Source organism: Manacus candei, unplaced genomic scaffold (assembly GCF_025592945.1).
Source record: "Manacus candei isolate 608988 ecotype Guabito, Panama unplaced genomic scaffold, ASM2559294v1 h1tg000018l, whole genome shotgun sequence".
Lineage (NCBI taxonomy): Eukaryota > Metazoa > Chordata > Aves > Passeriformes > Pipridae > Manacus > Manacus candei.
Window position 1 is genome coordinate 4,834,547 of NW_026138066.1, and position 15,684 is coordinate 4,850,230.

At 36.9% G+C, this 15,684-nt stretch overlaps 1 protein-coding gene across 9 annotated transcripts in view; it reads left to right on the forward strand.

Moving 5' to 3' along the window:
• Positions 1-15,684, forward strand: part of ATF7IP (activating transcription factor 7 interacting protein) — an 85,203-nt gene that overhangs the window by 39,796 nt on the left and 29,723 nt on the right. For 8 of the 9 annotated variants that reach the window (XM_051784133.1, XM_051784132.1, XM_051784135.1 and 5 more), the window contains 8 exons: positions 5,827-5,913; positions 7,307-7,452; positions 8,586-8,723; positions 9,779-9,844; positions 10,373-10,446; positions 10,949-11,037; positions 12,327-12,965; positions 14,471-14,538. In XM_051784133.1, the coding sequence (XP_051640093.1) occupies positions 5,827-5,913; positions 7,307-7,452; positions 8,586-8,723; positions 9,779-9,844; positions 10,373-10,446; positions 10,949-11,037; positions 12,327-12,965; positions 14,471-14,538 (1,307 nt within the window). The remainder of the gene's footprint in view (positions 1-5,826; positions 5,914-7,306; positions 7,453-8,585; positions 8,724-9,778; positions 9,845-10,372; positions 10,447-10,948; positions 11,038-12,326; positions 12,966-14,470; positions 14,539-15,684) is intronic. The other variant, XM_051784140.1, reaches the window with a different exon arrangement.

The window sequence follows — 15,684 nt, forward strand, 5'->3', positions numbered from 1 at the left end:
CAAGATTCAGGTGTTTTTCAGTCAGGAAGTTAGTAACCACAGTTTATCAAGTTTTGTTTCACTGTTGATGAGACTGTCTTTCACTAATGTGAGATGGCATTGTGAGTCTTCAGTCTCTAAACAGCTAGAGAAATGGAGATAAGAATGTCTCTTCAGCCATATTTCAGACTCCTCCTTTTCAAAGGTATTTACCTTTGAATTTGTGCTAGTTAAACAGAGATAAGGTAGATTCCATAGTTTTTTCTAAGGATCTTATTCAAGTGTTAATTGTTGCACTGAGATTGCAAAAGTGATACCATTGTTGTGCAGTGAAAGTCTTCCAGAAACTACTGGAGGTGGAGGAGGCAGGGAGAAATAATGTGTGCACATGTGTCTAAAATTATAGTGTGTTACAAGTCCCTTTTATAAAGTGAATATTACAAATTAATTGATTACCCTTGTTCTCACTGCAGTTTAAGTGTTCTGTTATTGGAGACATTAGGGTTGCTTTTCCATCTTACCCAACGAAAAAACACAGTGATCACAGAAGACTTTGCTCTGAGCAAAATGGCTGAAGTTAATATTAGTTTGAATTGGTATTTTTGCAGATTTTTTACTTTAGTGACAAAATAAATTCTCTTGACTAGTTATTTTATTTATTAGCTATAACAATTTGGCTTTTACAGTTGCAGTAATTGAGACTGTTCATAAAATGAAAATTGGTCACTGTCCAGAAGCAATAACAAAGATAATAGTAGAGAGGTTGCATGGGCAGGAAACAATTACATGAGAAAACAGGTAGAGTTATCTTAGAAGATAAAGAATAACTTCTGGAAAGAGTCTGTGAAAATTAAAACTGTGGAGACCACATGGAGATCATTCCAAGATGCTCTATTGGAGGCACAGGTGCAAACTGTTCAGTTAAGAAGTAAGATATCAAGAAGTCCAAATGAAAACCAGCATGGCTAAACAACAATGGAAGAATGATACTAGAAGATTTTATTCAAATGGACAGATTAAGAGAACCTTTTTCTCAGGTGGAATTAGTAAATACAATAGCTATGTTGTCACATGTTTTTGTAACAAAAGATCATACGTTAGAAAACCTTGGAGCCCTTTGGATAAGCAAACAAGCACATGATAAGGAAGACCTGATTGATGTATTTGAATTCACTTGGATATCCAAGCACAACTGATTTCTTACCGAGAACTTTTGGAAATTAAATTGTCTTCATGTAAGATAGAAAGTCCTCATGGAGGAAATAATCAGTCAAAGAATGAAAAATAAAACTGCAGTTATCTGTCCCAGAGACTGCACTGTGTGACAGAATTAATAATTTGCCTAAAATGAACGGTTAGTGAGGTGACAGTTTGCTGATTATATTGTGAAGGACTGGAGAAGAATTTTTACAATGCTGAATGACTGAGGGATAAATATGGCAGATGAAACTCATTGTGGTTATCTACAAAATGGGTCTCATGAGTACAAAAATGTTAATAAATTGATAGGAAAGTAGAACTGACTCACCACTTCAAAATTTTCCAGAATTATAGAAGGCAGCTTTGAGGAAATATTGATAGAGTAGCAGTTAAAGAAAGCAAGTAAAGAATGCTGGGAACAAATTAAGAAGCTGAGGAAAACTTTACCATGAGACACCGAGGTCTTAAATGTTTTTGTTAATTCTCTTTCCTTCCCACTCCCCATGTCAAAGAAGATAGCACAGAATTGGAAAAGGTACATGAAAAAGCAACAGGGAAGATCATGGAGTAATTTTAATTTAACCCTCTGATGGTCTTTATTTCAACCTCCCACTCAAAGCAAGTGCAGTTATATCACATAGCTCAGGGACCTTGGCAGTTTACTTTTGTGCTTCTCCACGGGTGGATAAACCATAACTTCTTCCTGTGTGGCCTAATATGTAACCAACTGTAGCAGTGAAAAATTTTCTAAATTGGAATCTTCTGTGTTCCAGCTTGTGTCCACTGCTTCCAGTTCTGTTAGTGTGCACCTCAAAGAGTAGTGGTTCTGTCTTCTCTCTGTCCTCCCTTTATGTAATGGAAGGCAGTGATACAATCTCCAATTAGTGTTCACTCATTGAGGCTGAGCAAAGCAGTTCCTCACGTACCGTGTTTTTCCTTCCCTTAACCATTCTGGTGACCCTCTGCTGGACTTGCTGTGGTTTTGTCAGTGCCTTTTTAGGATTGGGGCTCCAAAATCTGGACATAGTGCTCTGAATGGGAGGAGGAAGAGCACTCTGAGGGTTTCTTGAGTGCTCAACGAAAGATAATCACTTCCCTCATTCTGGTAGACACATTTCTTGTTAATATGGCCTGAAATGCTATTGAACTTACTCCACGCTGCTGATTAGTGTTCAGCTGTAGCAATTGTGGCACAGACACCCCCACTGGTCACCAGAGAATCATTTATTTATTTAAAACCTCTATTTATAGAGGAACTAGTTTTGTTGCTGGTCTGTGAGCTAAGCATCTTCAACCTATCAACAAGCAATACTTGGCCCTATAAAATTACAGTATGCATATTTCTACCTATTAACAAATAATGTCCATCTTTGCACCTATCAGCGTCTTTCGACCTTTGGCTCCACGCGCATCGTAGACACTTCCTCCCACTTTCTGCCACGTTCTGGCAATGTCCACTGCTTTGTTAACCCTTTAAGTTCTGCCCTGGTCCACAATCCTCCACATTCAGCTTGCTTTCCACCATGAATCAAGGCCCTATTCTACAAAGATATGTTCTAGCCAGTCAACCCCCAGACTGTCCTATTGCATAGGATTATTCTATCCCAAATGCAGGCCTGCATTTGCACATGTGCTTGGTCCACTTTTTCAGCCTGCCAGTTTGTCTCTGAATAGCAGCTGTGCCCTGCAGAAAACTTACCACTCCCCCCCAGTTTGTATCTATGAACTCGCAAAGTGTGATCTATCCACAGGTCCGGGCTATTAGTAAATACAGTGCACAGCATCAGTCCAGTACAGATCCCTGAAGACTGTCTCTAGTGCTAAGCCACCTGCTTGATTATATATCTCTGATGCCAATTCTTTGAGCCCATTGTAAAAAACCCACCAGATCTGCCAGGCATGGTTTGCCCTTGCTAAATCCAAGCTGAATATTCCCATTCACCTTCCTTTCCTTTGTGTGCTTGATAATGGCTTCTGCTGAGGACTTTTTTTATAACGTCCCCAAGATGTCAAGTGAGGCCAACCAGCCTATAGTTTTTCTAAACTATCCTCCTTGACTTGTCTTGAACATGGCAGTGACATTTCTCTTGGTTGCCCAAACTTCCCTTGGTTGCCATGAAGATGATGGAGAGGGGCCTCACAGTGCCAGCAGCCTGTGGGTACATCCCTCAGCACTGTTGGGTACATCTCATATGTCCCCGTGGACTTCCCTATATCCACCTGGCTTTGATGCCTCTGTTAATAGAGGATTTTCCTCATAATGTTCCATCAGTGCTATACCCAGGGAGTTCTGGACATCGTCTGCTGCCAGGGCACACTCTTTGCTCATGCTTTGCTTGCTCTCTGTGTGAGCCCTCAAAGGAGAACTGCCCTCCAGCTGTGTGGCCCAAGCCTGTGTCATACAGGGGTTCTCCCTTCCCAGGTGCAGGATTTCTGTATTTGTCCTTGTTGAGTATCGTAAAGTGTTTGTCATCCCATTTCTCCAACATGTCTAAGTCCTGATGATTCCGTTGAAGGTACATAAATCTATGATTTTTTTCCAAAACAAAAATAGTCAAATTCTGTCATGCTTCATGGGGAAAATCTGTATTTCTGTTATTATAATAATTTTGGTGTAGAGTTTGGTCAGCGATTCACTACTTAGAAAGACTGTGCTTTTGTTCTTGTAATTGCTGTCTATGCACCTCATTTCTAGCCAGTCTATAAGGACAGTGTTGCAGTCACAAGATTGTGAAATAGTGAGTATGACTGTGCAGTCCAGAGTAACTTTCAAATACTGTTCAAATGCTCTCAGGCTTACAGATTATTCTTATTTCCATTTATATATGTATTTTAGCAGAACTGACATCCAAATAGTCAACCAGCCAGTCACTAAGCAGATATAAATGCTTGTAGCTGTATAAATTATCACAAGGTATTTTCAATTGTTTAGTAACAGACAAACACTCAGTCAAAAAAAATTTAAAAAACCCCAAAACACCTTTGTACCTTTGTGTTGAGATGCACAGCAAATAGTGTGACTTAAGACAACTGTGATTGTGATAAATACACTGATAACTTGATGATATAATCAGTTTTTTTTAAAGGGTTGCATTCGTTGCTTCTGCCTGTCTAGCATCAGGATAACAAGATCACAAATTACCAGTGAAAAATAAGCTGATAGTCAGTTGTAAAATTTTCTCCTCCTTATCTAAAGAGGTTTAGCTGGGCATTGTGTTAAATGAGCTAGATTTCTTCACAGTGATAGAAATTTGTAAAGGAAGGACTTCCTCCTCCCTGACATTACTTGTCCTTTACATAGAACTGAAAAAAACTTAACTTTGAAGCTTTTAACTTATGTTAAAGACATTCCAGGTGTGTATATCTTTCCGTGCAATATTTGTGTCTTTCAGCTGAATATTAAAATCTATGAATTGTGGGAAATGTTCTCTTGAACTTAATGACTCTCCTTTAGATTCTTAAGTAAATTAGTCCTATTTTATTCATAACACTTAAACACATGAAACTTATCTGTAAGTCTTAAAAAGCAGGTGGCATAGACACTATACCATTTTTATTACCTTAAAAGTAAATCAGCTTTGCTTTGCAGAATTTATCTTCTGAATATTATTTCTTGTATGAATTAACAAAATAAAAATTGTCATAATTTCAGATTTTTATTTTCTGACTCCTTCTTTTTTCTGATTTACTAGGTGACTTATTTTAAATCATTCAAATGTTCTTCATAATAGAAGTAAAATTTAATTTTAAGAGAGCATCAAGCATACCTTTGCAGCTAGAACTTTCCCTAGAAAAGGTAGTAGATGCTGTGAATGACAAAACAAATACAGGAAATTGAAGAAGTGTACAGTAGCACAGTGCTGAGTTGCTCTGGATAGATTTTAATGTAATCTCAAAAGCAATAGTTATAGGTTATATCTAGCCAGTGTAGGAGGTAGCAAATACGGCCTATATGAAACACATATGGAATGTAATGGAACAGATAATAAAGTTTTTCAGGAAGCGTTAGCATTTTTCATTTTAACCTCTGTGTGTTTGGGGATTCAGATTTTTCTTTATTTAAGCATTTCCTAAAATGTATAATTTTAAATGACTGGTCCTCTATTGTGATATTGTATTATCAAGATTTGTATTAGTGAGAAACTTTAAATGAAAATTCATATTTGTTAACCAAAGAAGAATCTAGACCTTTTCTACCATAAAAATTATGGCTGAATTTACCAATTGTAAATAGAGAAACATCTTAGTAATTTGTTACTGAAATTTTTATACATTTTCCCTATGCAGAAAAATAAGCTAAAATACTTTGTTGACTACTTTAGCTAAGTTTAAAAATACGTTCTTTTCGTTTCAGAGGTAACTGAAACATTATGTTACCTCAGTTATTATAGTTATTATAGTTCAGTTATTCTGATTTTATTGCTAAGCAGATTCAGAAGTGAATCTTACTGTGTTAGATGATAGTTCAAATTTTTGTTTTGAGGGTATTCTCTTATTTTTTCATATCTGCATTCCCTTTCTGTCATTCTTATTTCCCCTCCCTGACATGGTCTTTAATAAGTATTCTAAATTTGCTAGTCAAACTAGGACGATTATAAGACTTTTGAACATCTAAGTAACACATAGAGTTCTTTCTTCTGTTTATAGAAGAGGTGAAGGAGGAGAGAAGAAACGAGAGTGAGGAGAATAAAGAAGGAGAAGAGGCCCACAAAGAAGAGAAACAAACAGAGAAAAGTACGTAATGTTAGAACTATTATGCTTCACTTGGTGGTTTGTATTAGAAGCACAGAATCATTGAGGTTGGAGGGGACTTTCAGTGATTATATAGTCCAATGCCCCTATTTAAAACCTGGTCAATTCGAGCAGTTTGCTCAGAACCGTGTCCAGAGAGAGGTTTTGAATATCTCCCTACGTGGGGATTGCACAACCTTCCAGTGTTCTGCTTCCAGTGTTTGACCACCCTCACAGTAAAAAACTTTTTATATGTCTGAGTGGAATTTCCTGTATTTCAGTTTACATCCACTTCTCTTGTCCTGTCACTAGTACTCATAAAGAGACTTGCTCTGTCTTGTTTACTCTCCCCTAATGGCCTTCTCCAGTTAAACAATTCCAGCTCATGATGGATGCTTCAGTCTGTAAAACACCTTGGTGAATCTACACTGCACTCTCTCCAGTATTCTTGCATCTTTCTTGTATTTAGAAGCCCAGAACTGGACATAAGAGTCAAGGTTCAGTCTCACATGTCCCGATTAGAGGGGAATAATTGCCTCCCTCAACCTGCTGGCAATACTCATCATCAGGCAGCCAAGGATATTGTTGGCCTTCTTTGCCAACAGTGCACATTTCTGGCCCATGTTCAACTTCATGTGCATGAAGAGCAGCCGGGCCTTTTCTGTAGAGCTGTTTTCCAGCGAGTTCCCAGCCTGTACCAGTACATGTGTTTATCCCTACCCAAGTGCAGTACTCTTTGCATTTCCTTTTGTTAAAATTCATGAGATTCTTTTTTGCCCGTTTCTCCAATTTGTCAATGTGACTGAATGACTTGATAACCATTTAGTGTACCAATCGCTCCTACCAGTCTTGCATCATTTGCAAATTGTCCTGTTATCCCATTGTCTAGGTCATAAATGAAGATGTTAGTGTTGGTACCAGTAGCATCTGCTGGTGTACTTAACTAGTGAGGAGCTCCAGCTGGACTATGTGCCACTAATCACAACTCTTGGAGCCCCTCGGTTGTACCAGTCCAATTATCTAGGCCATACATCATGAATTTGTCTCTGAGGATGTTTTGGGTGTCAAAAACATTACTCAAGATAAGCAGCACTCATTGCTGGAGGGAAGTTCTGGAGAGGGGAATGGTGGTACTAGAGCCATTTTGCATATGTGGTAGTGATTTGGGGAATCACAAAGCAGAACTCACTAACAGGGCAGTAATATATAGATACCGAAGGGACTGGTTTTTTGCTCTGATGTCATTAAGCATGTTGTTTTCCCAAAGGCATTCTTACTGGTTTAGAATGAAAAAGCTTAAATTGAAGACAAATGAAACTTTGTAGTAATCATGGCATTCTGCAGATATCTGTTTTTTCAAGAATTCCTCACGAGCAGTTGTATCTAATTGTTCCAGGTGAAGCATTAAAGAGAAAGCGTTCCAAATCTGAGGACATGGATGATGTTCATTTTAAACATCGTCGGTACATGGAAGAAGATTATGAGGCAGAACTCCAAGTAAAAATTACAGCCAGAAAGGATGTTGACCAAAAATTACAAAAGGTAGAACGGAAGTTCAGAGCAAAGAACGTACGCGCACCTGTCACTTGTGTTACCAGCTTTGAATTAGCTGTCCTTTCCCACCACTCCCTGCACCCCCAAACACTTCTCTTTTTTGTGGTTGAGCATTGGATATAATTCAAATAACAAAAGTTGGCTTATTTTGTATAAAGTCCTACATTGCCTTACTTTTAAGAAGAGACCAAATATCATTTGAAAACTATGCTGCAGGAGTTATATTTGAAATGTATAAAATAGTTAAACTCTTAGGTCTCATATGACTCCAGTATGAGAATCTTGGTAAAGGTGTTATTTCAGCTTGGGAAGCTTATATGTGATGCGCTTTATTTTGTGCCTGGCTTTAAAGAGTCTCCAAACAAGCATAGTCGACATAGCATTTTGCAGATTTCTGTAGAGCTGATTGCACCATTGCTATGTAAGGAACCTATGATCTTGAAGAAAAAAATTGTGCTATTCTTCCATTAGTTAGCTAGTGTGTTGTAACTTCATCAATGTAGGATGGCAAAAACTGAACCACGTTTGTTGCTTATTTATTTTTGTTTCCCAAGACATTTTTTTTTGTGCTGCAAAAGGTATAGAAGGGAGAAAAAATTTAAGTAATAAGTTTATCAAAATTTGTGGAAATCAGTCTTTTCTGTTTTTAGCCTCTGCAAGAAAAGCAACACTGCATTTTTGCTAGGGGAAAATACATCTCAGAAATAAGGTTTTGTTAAATGTCTTTAGTTTCTGTTCTTTGAATGCCAGTGTCCCTCTCAAGAACAGAAAAGTAAGAAAACTTTGTGTAAACACTGCAGTTTAAGAAAATATCTTCTGTTATTAAGGTTATTTTTATATTCAGTAAGATTTTATGCACTTATCATACAGCAATGAAATTAATTTCTTAAATTAATGGCAAAGAAGGGACCATTTGTATTTGCCAAAGTAGATGTAGAAACTTCTTAGCTATGCAACCACACCCTTATTGGTGACTATAGATTTATTTGATTGACAGGGCACAACAGTTCTCATTGTTCTGTTTATAGCAGGATACTTGGTAAGAATTGAGAATATTTTTATAGATGGTCTCCCAAATTTTGGAATTGCATTGTTATTTTTTTAATATAATAATTTTGCAGGTTATCCAGAAACTGTTAGAAGAAAAACTTAGCACTTTACAGTGTGTGATATTTGACAAGACTCTGGCAGACTTGAAAACCCGAATAGAGAAAGCTGAATGTACCAAGAGGCATAAAACTGCATTTACTGAACTGCAGGTGAGTGTGTGTTCAGCTGCGTACTGGGGTCAAAATCAAAAATAAGTTCCTCAATATTTAGTAGTAAGTCTCCTGTAGTTGTCAGTAGGGAAGCCATTTTGGCTCCACAAGGGGAGAAGAGGGTGGGGGAGCAGCAAATACTAATGTTCCTTTTGAGTTGTAAAACTGTGTTTTACAACTCAGAAAGAGGAATGCAACCAATTAATCATCAAAAAACCCCAAAGCCGATCTTCCTTCTGGCAAACTGATTCATTAGCTGCTAGTAAACCACTTTTCCATTCTCTTCTTCCATTCTGTGCTGTTCTGTTAGATGACATTTTTCAAATAAATGCTAGGTATGAAAATATCTAATACCTCTATGAAACCAGAAGTTTGCTGACTGTTGTTTCCCCAGAAACTAAACAATGAGCAAGGAAACAAATAGTGGTGAATGCAGTATGCTTTCTTGTATTCTTTATAGAAAATACATACATAGTGGTGACATGAGGAACATCACAAAAATCAAAGAATTTTGAAGTGACAAGACAATTAAAAGCTTCTGTCATAACAACTTCAAACAATAAGGCTGTTATACTTTTAATGTTAAAAGAAATATGGAGTTTGCCAGACCAGTTCCTACCACACAGCTCTTTCCTCTTGCTGCCCCAGACATTTTACATTGACTTTTTGAGTGCTAAGATGCTTACAGTATACTTGTGTACCAGTGTCTTTAGCCATCAACTACACTGTCAAATTAATAACATCATGTAAGGCTTTCATATATGTAGGGTTTCATGTGAGTATGAAGGAGGGATTCGGTTTGTGCAATTGTGAATAGGAAGGAAATAATTCAAGTTGTCTATGAGATAGCTTGATTGTGATACACAGATGTGTCTTTCTGCTGTTCTGAAATAATACAGTTGTACTGTATTTCAAGGAAGAATAATTTCCCCTCATATGAAGATAGCCTTCGACTTGATGTGTTAGTTGTATATATTTTAGTTTGTATAATTTCTTTCATGGTTCTTGGGGAGGACATTTATGGTTTTGTTTGTTTTCATCTTCTTCCCTTTTAGGCTAAAATTGCTAGATTGACAAAGCGGTTTGGAGCAGCCAAGGAGGACTGGAAGAAGAGACAGGAAGTACGAACTGGATAGTGTCGTGGTTTGGTTTTCTTTTTCTGAGTTGTGTTGAAAAATAAAGAAAATTTATATGCAGAAAGATGTGATTTGGTTGTTCAGTGGCATTCACAAAGTACATTTGTCTGGTTTGGTTAAAGACACTGATATGAAAGAAGTTTTTCAACATCTGTTTGTAATTCTGATTCGTACAGAAGCTTCTTTAGCCATTATTAGCTTGAAAACACCTTAAACTGTATATAATTGAATCTAATTTACTTTAGTATGAAGAGTACAGTGTAAATAAGAGTGAATCCCAGTACCTTGATTCTGGGGTGGAGGGGCAAAAGGAAAGAGAGGATATAGGAGAGGGAGGCAGGTAGGACCAAGGGGATTTCAGGGGGTTGTAAAGTTCTCCTGCAGTGTTGGCTTCAGAAAATGAATCTCTTACATAGGTGAGTGGATATGAAATAGAATGAAAGCATAAGTTTGCAAGCTGACTTAGAGTTGTTTTGTTATGGCTTTTCTTTCACTCTCTCTCATTTGGTGTAGAATTCAGCAAATGCACCTGCATCTCCAGGGAAAGCAGCAACTGACACTGCAAATACAAACAATGCCACGTATCGGTAAGCAAACCACATCGCTGTGACCATGTGAAAATTTACAGTAGGATACTTCAGATACCTAATGTCATGGATAATCCCAGTATTTTGAGTTTTTTTAATTAAAGTGTTCTTCCTTTTCCTTCATTGCTCTTCAGTTGTAAAATTCAATTTGCTTTCACAGAAGTCATAAATTGACAATATTGCATGTATTCTTAGGTAAATCGGGCTGTTGTTTTAGAGGTTAAAAATTATGGATAAAACTAGAAGTTTAATTTCAGGAATGAGAAAATTCTCATACTGGAAGGCAAACTTGGTGAAAGCACTTGAAAATGTACAAATAATTCTGCACTTTTTTAGTAGGAGAATATTCAAAGTTAATTTCCATGAGGACCAGAAAATGGCTTTAGAAAATCTCAGTGGAAAGAATAGCTCTAAAATAAGGGGATTTTTTCACCATTGTACTGTTCATAAATATACCTGACATGACTTACTGAGAAATGCTACTTGAAACTTCATTCCATAGAAATGCTGGCACAGTGAGGCAGATGCTTGAGTCAAAGAGGAACGTAGGAGAGAGCACACCAGCAACTTTTCAAGCACCTGTGAGTGCAGGTAAGAAACTCCCTATGGACTGTAAACACATTTCTTAAAAGTTTTATTGCTTTCCATTAAAGAAGTAACTAACTAAACAGAGCAAAACCAATTTTGTTTCTTTTTTTTCTGACATGAAAAATTATTATTTTTAACTCTCTACCACATTTCTGGTTTATATTTGTGCAGTGGGCTTACCAGGTATGTGAAAAAATGTGTTGATTTGGCCAGCCAAAATAAGATTAGGATAAATTAGATGCTTCAGGAGACTCCACACTAGGTATGACAGCAAAACTGGCAGAGTTTCAGCTGCCAAGAAGTGAAACACATGGCTCAGGCCCTATTTTGTATTTGGTCATAGTAGGATGTTAATATCCTCCCCTCTACCTAATGGCTGCAGAAATTGAGTGGGAAACTAAATGGCAGTTATAAACCCCATTTCTTAAAGGAATCATGTTGAAAAATGGAATTTCTAGATTAAAATTTTATAGGGAATGTAGACTCAAACCCACCATTAATTACATTCATTGTAGTCTCACCATCCTCGGTTTTAAAAATAGTTTAATATTGAATGCTGAATCTTTTCCACAGAATTATCTAATAGTAGGCATATATAGGCTTTCACTAGCTTATGCTCCTGATTTTTGGATTTAATCTTGAAATTTTGTTGCATAAAAGTGAGTATTTTCTCTGACACATTAATACTTGGTTTCGGTAGAACCTTCTGGATACAAGGTCCTACCTATACAAGGCAAAGTTTTTCTTGTGTTTTGTGAAGGACCAGTTGCTCTACCATTTCTGTAATGAGTGTTTAAAATGCTGTATTTTATATGTTCCCAACAGTTAAATCTTGGAGCTTTCTTCAAGCCTGTTTGTCATAATTCCTTATATATCTTTTTTTTTCCTGCCACTTCTTTCAAACAGTACAGTATTGACTGTGTTTTTTAACTAGGCCATTGCATATCAGAATGTACAACAGAAAAACAGTATTTATAGCCTTTATTTGCAAAAAAGGTTGATCATACACCACCTCTTTTATAGAATGGTTTGGGTTGGAAGGGACCTTTAAAGATCATCTAGTCCAACCCACTGCCACGGGCCAGGACATCTTTCACAGGATCAGGTTGCTCAAAGCCCTGTTCAGACTGACTTTGAACACTTAAAATGATAGGGTGTTCACAGCTTCTCTGGACAACCAGTTCCAGTGACTCACTGCCCTCACGATAAATCATTTCCATTTGTTGCGTTGCAGTGAAACTTCCCACTTGGTTCAAATACTTAATTTTTTTTATTAATTTTTTTGTGTGTAGTGCCAGCTTCCAGTCTTGCTCCTTATCCAGCAGTTGTCAGTGGACATCCTAAGCTTCAAACTCCAGTGACCTCCACCAGCTCTTTGACGACAGCAGTTCTTCCCACAGCTAACACAGCTACGGTTGTAGGCACTAACCAGGTGCCCGCTGGAAGCACTCAGTCAGTGGCTGTCTCATTGCAGTCTTTGCCCGTAATCTTGCATGTCCCTGTTGCAGTGTCATCCCAGCCTCCACTTCTGCAAGGCCACACAGGGACTTTGGTCTCTAACCAGCAGTCAGGCAATGTTGAATTTATATCTGTACAAAACTCATCTACAGTTGGTAGCCTTACCAAAACTACAGTGTCTTTGGCATCAACTAACACAACTAAACCAAATAGCATTCCACCTGTGCCCAGTCCTGGTATTCAAAGGAACTCTACGACCAGTGCTGGGTCAATAGGCACAACGTTGGCAGTGCAGGCTGTTTCTACTGCACATCCTGTTGCCCAGACCACAAGGACTTCTTTGCCCACAGTGGGTACTTCAGGACTTTATACTGCAACCAGCAGTCGAGCGCCCCTACAGATGAAGATTCCTGTCTCTGCATTTAATAATACAGCGCCTACTGAACCACCCACCGTTGTAGCATCCAAGATTGGTAAGTTATGCTTGAATTTAAACACTGGGAAAGGAAAACAGTTGTCAGAGGGAAACACAAAACTGCACTTCTGTGACAGTTTGTTTATTAGTGTGTTTTAGAGAGATGATTCTTCCGGTTTGCGTTTCTGTTGAAATTTTCAAGACGAAAATCATCTGTATGGTAGATGTGTTTCAGACATTGTTGAAAATAATCCCTCCTTAGAAGGAGTCAGCAATGTGGCTTTGTAAGCTTTGTTTTATTTGAAACTTGATTTATGTAATTTCTAGCAGGAAGTCAGAAACTCCTCTATTCTACCATTAACAACTTGGTATTTATTTTTAATACAGTCTCTCAAAATAATTTGACTGCCTTTCTAAGCAAAGACATACTGAGAGGAAAGTATAATCAGGAACTTAATTTGCACAACACTTGAAAGTGAACAAAATGGGAGAAAAAATCACAACTGAATACTAACCTAGTTCCAAAGAAGTACACTTATAGTATTTAAAATAAAGTCTCCGAACACAATAAATGTTCAAATAATGGTATCTAGGTTAACTGTTTTAAAATACTTTCTTTCAATCTTTGTCCATGCCATGATGTTTCTCTGCACTTTTGGTTTTACACACCTTGATTTCTTTTTTCTGAGAGGTTTTCAAGATTTATGAATTGGAGTTATAGCAAGTTCGTCATTGGCACAATATAATGTTAAAATGAACTCAAGCAGAGCTTGACATCAGAACTAGTTTCTTTTAATTTTCCCATCTCTAAGTTACCTGTGTTAAAATATGTCTTCCATGGAGCTGGACATTTATGTTTTGTATTGACTCCTAGCTCTACAAATAAAAATAATTTAACACAACATAAAAAGGGTTGTGCCAGATGAGACCCAGTGACACAAAGAAGGACCTGTGTGTCCAAAAAATGTATCCCATTTTATGCAGATCATATAGCCTTAGTGTATATAGTTTTCTCACCAGAATTGATTTGGGCTAGCACTGGTTAAAATAAAAAGGGAGAGAATTTGGATTTAAATGTTTACATCAAATGTTCAAGCAACTTCTTAAGTTTAGATACATTTAGATACTGGGCTGAGCTAGTAAAGATACTCAGTCTTCCTGCACAAATTGTCTCAGTTATACATTTTGCAGTCTGTTTAACCATCCATTTTTCAGTCCGTTTTTTTGGCACAAAAATATTTAATAATTGTAATATTTTTTTCAGTTTAGTGTCATGTCAATTTGCATACAGACAGAGGAGAGGTTGGAGTTATACTTTGTACTCAGATAGGCAAGAGTATTGCTCATAAAATGTTTATAATACACTGTCAAATTTACAAGGAAGGGAACACATTAATCAAACTTGAATATTTATAATTGAAAATAAGGGCTAAAAGTTAGATATGCCACATACTGAATGTTTAGTATCAAACAGTTTTGAATATTGTCTCCAAATTTGTGTAGTGAATAGTAGTAATTAGTACTGATTAAATACTGCAAATGAACAATTTCTTGACCCCCCAGACAGCCAGACAAGCAGGCCACCAACAGATACTTCGGCAAACAAGCGAACTGCTGAGGGAACAACACAGGTAGGCTGTTGATTGTTTTTGTATAAAATTCTAAAGTTACAATCCACAGGAGAAAAGTTCTTTACCTTTATTGCTTATAATGAAACAGTTTTAATTTCTTTCTGTGCCATCCTTTCTAGTTTCTGTCCGTTTGAATTTTTCTTCTTCTGATTCAGAGTATTATTTGGAGCATGAGCTTCTGATAATCTTTTCAGAAGTTTTCTGATGGGGTTGTGTAGGTAGATGAGTTAGTAAATTAGGAGCACACTAAAAATTTGTCTGATAAAACAGAGCTAATATACAAAGAAAACCTGCCCCATCTTTGTCTGAAGGGCTTGAACTTAAAGCTACAAATACTTTATACATTATGAAAGTGCTCTCATTTCTGCGCTAATCCAGAAGTTAAAATTGGAATTCTAATGTTTGATTGCTATATGTCATAGGAAAACAGAAAGGAAAAGAAGCTTTCTTCAGGAATAGCTACTTCATGATAAAGGAGAAAATGTAGTACTTCTGGATTCCTTGTCTAAAATTTGTTGAACTTGCTTTGAAATGTAAAGGTTGAAATTAAACTACTTAGAATTATTCATAAATTATTTTCTTTCTGTGTATAGGTATTTCAGAAATCACCTCATAGTTATACATTGCTGTTAGAAGTCATTTTATTAAGGTGAATAAAATTAATTTCTTCTAGCCAAAATTTACAAATTCATTAGTGTTTCAAAGTAGAGTTAAATCTAAATTGTACTTCAAAGCAAGAAGAAAATATACTGGACAATATTCTGGTTTTCACCTGTCACAGAAATAGTCTGGCAAAGGTAGCCAGACTACCTAAAGGTATTTTAGTGTATAAACTGTGCCTCACTCTACCTTCTTATTAAGGCATTTCATAGAGAATGGTTGTTTGGAACTTCACAAGATACCTGTGGATTATAGCTATTAAAACACTTGTCAGTACTTGATACGTAGGAAATCCAGTAGCAGAATGGATGACAGAAGTACAATTTTAAGATTTAATTTTCAGTATAGGATGCATATTCTGGAATTTTTTTTCAGTTAGAGTCTGAAACCAAGAAAAAAATTTGGGAAAACAGAATGTGTATGATGTGGCATTTAGCAACGGAAGGTGAGCAAGGAGGAGGGAAATAAGACATAGGATGTTCTCCA